The 7,429-nt window shown below is 42.6% G+C and overlaps 2 protein-coding genes across 3 annotated transcripts in view; one reads left to right on the top strand and one right to left on the bottom strand.

Moving 5' to 3' along the window:
• Wdfy4 (WDFY family member 4) overlaps positions 1-7,429 on the top strand; it is a 234,798-nt gene that overhangs the window by 182,438 nt on the left and 44,931 nt on the right. The window lies entirely within an intron of this gene.
• Lrrc18 (leucine rich repeat containing 18) overlaps positions 1-7,429 on the bottom strand; it is a 30,066-nt gene that overhangs the window by 7,159 nt on the left and 15,478 nt on the right. The window contains exons 5-6 of one of the 2 annotated variants that reach the window (XM_031361885.1): positions 7,039-7,112; positions 3,026-3,887 (exon numbers count right to left, since the gene is read on the bottom strand). In XM_031361885.1, the coding sequence (XP_031217745.1) occupies positions 3,026-3,789 (764 nt within the window). In that variant the 5' untranslated portion in view covers positions 3,790-3,887; positions 7,039-7,112. The remainder of the gene's footprint in view (positions 1-3,025; positions 3,888-7,038; positions 7,113-7,429) is intronic. The other variant, XM_031361884.1, reaches the window with a different exon arrangement.

The raw sequence follows: 7,429 nt of genomic DNA, 5'->3' as shown, positions 1-7,429 counted from the left end.
AAGGAAGGAAAGATGGGAGGAAGGAAGGAAAGATGGGAGGAAGGGAGGAAGGGAGGAAGGAAGGAAGGGAGAAAGGAAGGAAGGAAGGAAAGATGGGAGGAAGGGAGGAAGGAAGGAAGGAAGGAAGGAAGAAAAGAAAGAAGGAAGGAAGGAAGGAAGGGAAGAAGAGAGAAGGGGAAGGGGAGAGAGAGGAAGAGAGAAGGAAAACAAACCCTAGTTTTGTCAACAGCAGGAACTATCCCCATGTCTGCTTTTACCCATGGCCATTGAGCCACAAATGGAAGCCCTGTAAGCTTCCCATCTAAAGGGCAGAACCATACATGTTATTCCTGTGTTGTCTGGCAAACTATGTTAGCAGAGATCCCAACCTTAAGATCTAGTAAATTTATGAATTTATTTATTTAGAGATTTGCCTCAAACTTGGAAGGGAGAGTTCTAAGTGTCTATTTTCTCCACAGCAGTGTTAGAAATTGTAGAAAAGATGAAACAGATTTGGGGTGGTGTCTTTAATCCAAGCACCTGGAAAAAAGAGACAGACTAATTTCTGGACGACGGTCCCCAGTGAGAAGAGGAGAAAAGACAAGTCTTGTTAGGAGAGGATACCACCCTGGGCTGCGATCCCTGATGGTACACAGGATATCAGAGAAGAGTCAGGGAACCAGCAACATCAGCCCACACCAAAGCTCACGTCTTCAGACATCAGTTTCCCAGATGTTAGAGATGTAGGGCTGGGCTAAAGGATGATTGGTACTTCTCTTACTGCCTCATCCTCTGGTTATTGTCCTGGTCTATACAGTGAATTCTTGGCTAGCCTGGGCTACATAGTGAAACCCTGAATAAAGAATAAAAGAAGAGAAGAGGAAACAAAAACCAGGAAATCCATTCATGCAGATGTAGCTGTGGGTACCACAGCAGACCTGAGGGTATCTTTCTTCTGAGATCTGGACTGTTTTGAGTGACCATTTCCACTCCTGATAGATATTTCCTGCAGATCCTCATACCCAGGGCCCTGTTACAGATATGGAAGCAGCCTCATCTTTAGATGGGCTTCCAATAAATCATCAGCTATATTAAAGGGAGAAGAAGATGTAAAGAGAAGTGGCCACATTGAAGAGGCTGTGGTGAGCAGATTCAGTGATATATGTTACTGGTAGGTTAAATACAGTCTACTCAATGGTGTGTGTCACAACTATTTTAAAATAGACCCTGGAACACACTGTTTTCAGGATGCAGACCTGCCAGAAAATAATCTAAACCATGTGACAATCCAGATGTTCATCACAGAAATATTTCCACTAGTACAAAATTGGAAACAACTTTAATGCCCACAAGAACGTATTGTTATGCATGCCATGAGAACAACTGTCTTGCAGATGTTTACATGTTGGCTCCAAAGACCATGTGACAACATGGGCTTCAAAACAGGGTAGAAATGACATGAAGACTCTAATTTTTGTCACATGGAAACATACAAAAAATAACTAGGAAGAAAACATGCCCCTTTTATAGCTAACTTATACCACAAAATGGTGGACATGGTAAGCGATGTAATTTAGAACTAGATAGTGCTTTGGTTTTGAAAAATATTTAATAACTGGGGGAAACCACAATGGGAATTTTGAATCTAGATTATTCTGAGATTTTAAAAGTGTGATTTGGAGTGTTGCAAGCTAAGAATTAAGAAAGGAAAATGAGTCTCTAGGAGCTGGAAGATGAAGGGTGCTGTCGGCTGTCATTTATAGTGAGAAGAAGAAATGAGCTAGCCCTAGCACTGAGGCCTTCAGAACTGTGCATGGGCCACTGCTGCATAGCTCACCACCCACCTGCCAAGTCAGGGGAAAGGCCTATGCAAGGTGTCTTCCTCAGTCCTTTACTCTCATTCCTATGAAGTTGAGAGTGGAAGGGGCACCATAGGTCTGAGGAGAGCTTACAGTAGTGGGAATACTTCCTCTACCTTTGCCATTTCTGCCATTTCTGCCCATAGCTGTCCTTCAGCTGCACACCAGGCTTTCCTTCATGGAGGATACAAGTCTGTTGTGCGTCCACTCCAGGCTGCCTGCCTCAGAAGCTCACAGGCTCTAGCATTTCATTTTCTCAGATGAAGTAATCAGACTCTAAAGAGTAAGGAGCCCCGAGGAGGTAGATGAGTTGCTATAAGCCTTCATCTGCCCAATTCTAGACTCTCTGGATTTTATCTCTGCCAACCCAGCCTGTGAAAGTGAATGCCCAGCAGTAAAGCCCCCGAGAATGACTGTCTTGTGGAAGTTGAAATGGTAAAGTCCCTGACCTCTAAGTTCCTCAGGTCAGAATGTTTGGCCCATCTCCCTTTACGTGGCCTCTCTTCCAGCTTGTACAATGCCAGCCAAGCTTTTCTCCTTGGCACATGCTCCCTGCACCTACCACAATGACCCACACATACTTCTCTCTTCCTAAGGGTCTGAAAAGGTACTGGGTACATATACAGTCAACCAAGGGCCTTCAGGAAAGCTCACAGAGCAACTGGGTAAGCATAGTGAAAGAGCTGCTTCTGGCTTTCCTGGTGATATTTAATGGTGATGCTCCATCTCTTAGCCATTACTCTCCTACCAACCCATGCTCTCAGATTGCTGGCCTCTAAGGCCTAGATCCAACATTTTCTCATAGAATGAGTTTTGTATTTGGGAGCTGTCAGTATGTCCCTAAATGCCAGTGATAGTAAGAGTATGTTGGTAGCATTAGTTCCCTGGCCATAATTGGCCACCAGCAGAGTTCCGAACAGAAACAGACAGATAGAGGAGGATCCTTTCTTGGGTCCCTGTGCTTGTAAAACATGGGTACGTATGTGCAGGAAAGAAGTAAACTGCACAAAGTGGCAAGAAACCAAAAGTCCTTCAATCAACCAAACCATAGTCCAAGAGGTAGGGAATGGTGTTTTATGGCTTGGATTGAAAGGCTCCCACAGTGGTACAAGAGCCCTTTCCTTTGGATACAGCCTACTGCCTTGTCTTCCCACTTTTCTCCCTCCTGACTCAGGGTCCCAGGTCACCTCCATTCTTCCTGGGAATCCTTGGCCGTTGAGTTGGGTGAAACCAAATTGGAAAAGATGGCCTTTCTCGGTGCAGAAGGGGCCATGCTCTTGATTTTGTTCAACTTGTCCCTGGCCTGTTGGCATTTCTGCAGGCAGGACAAACACAGATCCTTCTCTTCCACCAGATAGAGGTTTTCTAGCCTTTTGATGGAGTCTACAAACATATCTGCTTCATCTGCATTTGGGAAGGGGTTCCTCTTTATGTTGAGCTTCTTCAGCTTAGGGAGCTTGGAGATGCTGGGAGGGATAGTAGTCAGCAGGTTGTCATGCAGCCCCACCTCATGGAGCTCCTTCAGGGCCCCCAGTGTGGTGGGCACACTGTCCAAGTGGTTAAGGCCCAGATTCACAGTGCGGATATTCTTGAGTTGGTTCAACTCCACAGGCAGCCCGTTGGTGGTCAGCCTGTTGTTGCTGACATTGAGGAAGAGCAGGGAGGTCATCTGGCCAATAGATTCAGGGAGCTTATCAATATAGTTACTGTGCAAGTCGAGCCATCGCAGGTTCTGGAACTTGGAGATGGAGTCGGGAAGTTTTCTGATCATATTCCTGCTCAGATCGAGCTCATCTATATCATTGAGCCTCAAGATACATTTGGGGAAGGTAGTGATTCCCATCTTGCTCAGATCAAGACGTTTTCTCCCATCAAATGTGATTTTGATGCAGTTCTTTGCTACATTAAGGGTGATCTTTTTGCCCTTGGGGCCTTTCCCACCTTTGGCCATGGTCTCTAAGTATGGGAGTGTATTTGAAGGATGTACTTCCCGAGTTGACGGTGATGAGTTTGAGGAAGAAGTCACATGAAACTGCTATACGGTAGGCTCTGTTAAGAACAGAAGAGACAGATCTAATTAGTAGGGGATAGCGCACTATATTGTGACCCCTGATGATACAGAGGGGCAAAAATTCAAAATCAAAACCAAACAGTAACAGAGAGGAATCAGGTTGTGTGCATGCACGTGTGTGTACTTGCATGAATGTCCATGCATGTGTGTGTGTGTGAGTGTGTGAGTGTGTGTGTGTGTATGTGTATGTGTACATGTGTGTTTGGCTATGTGCTATCTCACTGACTCACATATAATATAGAGTCTCCTTAGTATTTTCAAAAGACCATCCTGGGGAGGGAGGGGCTGCTGCTGTCAGAGGTAGCAGAAGCCTGGAGGGAGTAAACAGAGTGAATGTTAAAAATGACTATCACACTCCTCTCCCATTTGGGACTCAGAAGAGCTAGCAAGCCTTGGTTACTGTGACTGCAAAGTGACAAGAACAGGCCTGGGCCTGGGGAGTTAGGGTTTATCTCCATAGCAGCACCCAGACTTCCAGTCCTCTCCCCAGGCATGGGGAGAGGCAGGGTAGGCCTGGCAAAGCTCCCAGAAGCACCCAGGGTGGGCCTGGCAAAGCTCCCAGAGAATGTTCATTCATTTCCAATGCTCCACAGCCTCCCCCATATCCCTCACACTGACATCAACTAAAGATTGCTCTGCATAAATTGGTATGGTGACAGGTAGAAAGAGCACCACACAGAGCCCTAGAATCTAGAGGGTGACAGAAGACTCCTGGCCTCCTCAGCATGCTTATCTTAGAAGTCTACTTCTGCAGCTACCACTTTTCTTCAATTCTCTGCCTCAGTCTCCTTGTTTGTGAAAATGGCCCCTTTACTCATAGCTCATAGGGAGTAGCTCATAGGGAGTACTGATCATCTAGTATTGTGTAGCACTAGTGATGCTGGTTTGTAAACATTAGTTACTAGGTACATACACATAGTGTCTCCCAGGAGATCCAGTGCTGTTCTGCTGTTCAGAGAGGAAGACTGAAACCCAGAAGTAAGGGAGGTCAACAGCTAGGAAGGAGTAGGCTCTAGACAAGCGATTCCCAACCCTCCTAATGCTATGACCCTTTAACACAGTTCCTCGTGTCGTGGTGACCCCAACCTTAAAATACTTCATTCCTACTTTATAACTGTATATTTATTTGCTACTGATATGAATAGTAATATAAATGTCTGATATTCAGGATATCTGTATGTGACCCCTAAAGGGGTTGTGATCCACAGGTTGAGGACCACTGCTTCAGGTAGTCACCAAGGGAGCAGCACACTCACAGATAATCCACAGTCTGAACAAAATTGAAGATAATCACAACCAGTGTATGAAAGCAAAACAGCGATTCAAGGTAGACTAGGAACCTTTGTTCTCAAAATGGGAAGAAGATATAGAGCCCAGAGGGGCTGCTCAGCCATTAAGAGCACTTTCTGCCTTGTAGGCAGGGGTTCCGTTCTCAGTGCCCACCTTGGGCAGCTCACAACCTCCTGTAATTCTAGCTCCAGGGGATGCAGCTCCCCCTTCTGGCCTGTGCTCATACTACATTAAGGCACACACAGACATACACATATGTACATACCTTAAAATCCAAGCTCTTTCTTTTAAAAGAAACTGAATGTCTCCCTGACCCCAGGTATATGAATAAGTCAGGGGTTCAATTGTACCTATTAGCATAATATTGGAAATTCTAGGCAGTGACATAATGCAAGAAAAAAGAGAGCATACCATTAGAAATGAATGAAGTAAAGATGTCTGTATGCACAGGGGACATGATTGTCCACCTAAAGACTATCACAAAATTTCTTGAACATTCTTTAAAATGATAACCAAGATTATCAGGATCATAGGAACCAACGTTAACATACAACCACCCCCCACATATCTACATATTATTAAGTAATGATTGGAAGCTAAAACTTGAGGGAAAAAATGTTCCCAAAAGAAAAGTTTACATAGTTCAGAAATATAATAATGAAGATTTCTAAGCTGGGCGGTGGTGGCACATGCCTTTAATCCCAGCACTTGGGAGGCAGAGGCAGGTAGATTTCTGAGTTCAAGGCCAACCTGGTCTACAGAGTGAGTTCCAGGACAGCCAGAGCAACATAGAGAAACCCTGTCTCAAAAAAACACAAAAAAAAAAACAAGACAAAACAAAAAAAGATTCATATGATGAAAATTACAAAATACTGACTTAATCTAAATAAATGTAAAAAACAAAGCACACATGAATAGAAAAGATTTCAAATGAACTTTCAGCATTATTATATACACATCTATCTATACATGGATTTTATATTTCATGTTTACATGCATAAGAACTAAAATTTTGAAATTCTAAAATGTTGAAAGATAAAAGAACTAAAAATAAAAAACAAATTTAAAAACAAAAGAAAATGGAGAATTCATGTATAATAATTTAGAAACTCATCATGTGATTAACAGGGGTTGTCAGCAGGACTAATGCAAACTAATGAGACAGGAATCACTGTTCAGAACATAAATGTGTATAACCAACACAGTCAGCTGTTTTCTGACAATATTTTAGTAGAAAAAAAAACTTTTCAGCAAATGGGGTTTGGTCATCAATATATGTTAAAAGAAATGAAATAAACTATTAACAACCTAATGAAAATAATTAATATTAACACAAAGTGGATCATGGATATGGATGTAAGCAATAAAACTTTTAGAAGAAACTGGAGAAAAATGTTATGACCTGTATAGTTTGGCAAAAGTACATTCTCCAAAAGATGATGTTATAAAAAAAAATGGGCTTGAAAAATTAAAACTTTTGCTCTCTGAACAAACTACTAAGCATATAAAGGTAAATCAGAGGGTGAGGGAAATGTTTGTAAGCAAATGCCTGGAATCCAGAATGTAGGAAAACAAACATAAAACCAATGGCACAGAGATGGAGGGAGCACAGTAGGGCACACAGTAGGTCAGCCTTGAAACAGTGTGGCTCTTTCATGTAAAATTAACCACATTCTTACCATAAGAGGCATTTACTTCAGGAAAAGAAAAACATCACATTTGTATGAAAGCTTATTCCTGTGTTCAAAATTGCCCCAAAGGGGAAGGTACATCCTTAAGTACATGGATTCCTTAGATTAGCATATGGCTGAGCATAAATAGAGAGGTTATGCTGCCTACCTCTGCCTGTTTCTTATACTTTGAGTGTGTGTGCACTGAAATGTCATACCTCATCCCACATAGTTATGATGTATCTGTGAAAAAATAAAAATGCATTTCAAATATTTATAAATAAGAGTTTGTAAAGAGAACACATTCACTTGTATGAACAACACCTAAGTTATTCCTAAAAGCACACAGCTTCCCAGAAGAAGCCACTGCAATGCATTGCATGATGAATGAATCCATTTATTTAGCTGCAGGAAATGGATCTACCATAGTAGGGACTACAGGCTGGGGACACTAGACTACCAGGGAACAGTTGTGTGACTTTTCTGGGGGTAGTGGATCTTCCTAGACCCTTCTCTGGGCATAGTTACTTTGATAACATGTATATATATATATATATATA

The sequence above is a fragment of the Mastomys coucha genome, unplaced genomic scaffold (genome assembly GCF_008632895.1).
Source record: "Mastomys coucha isolate ucsf_1 unplaced genomic scaffold, UCSF_Mcou_1 pScaffold9, whole genome shotgun sequence".
In the NCBI taxonomy this organism is placed as follows: Eukaryota; Metazoa; Chordata; class Mammalia; order Rodentia; family Muridae; genus Mastomys; species Mastomys coucha.
Note: the sequence above shows the minus strand (reverse complement) of the source record. Positions and strands in the feature narration are given on the sequence as shown.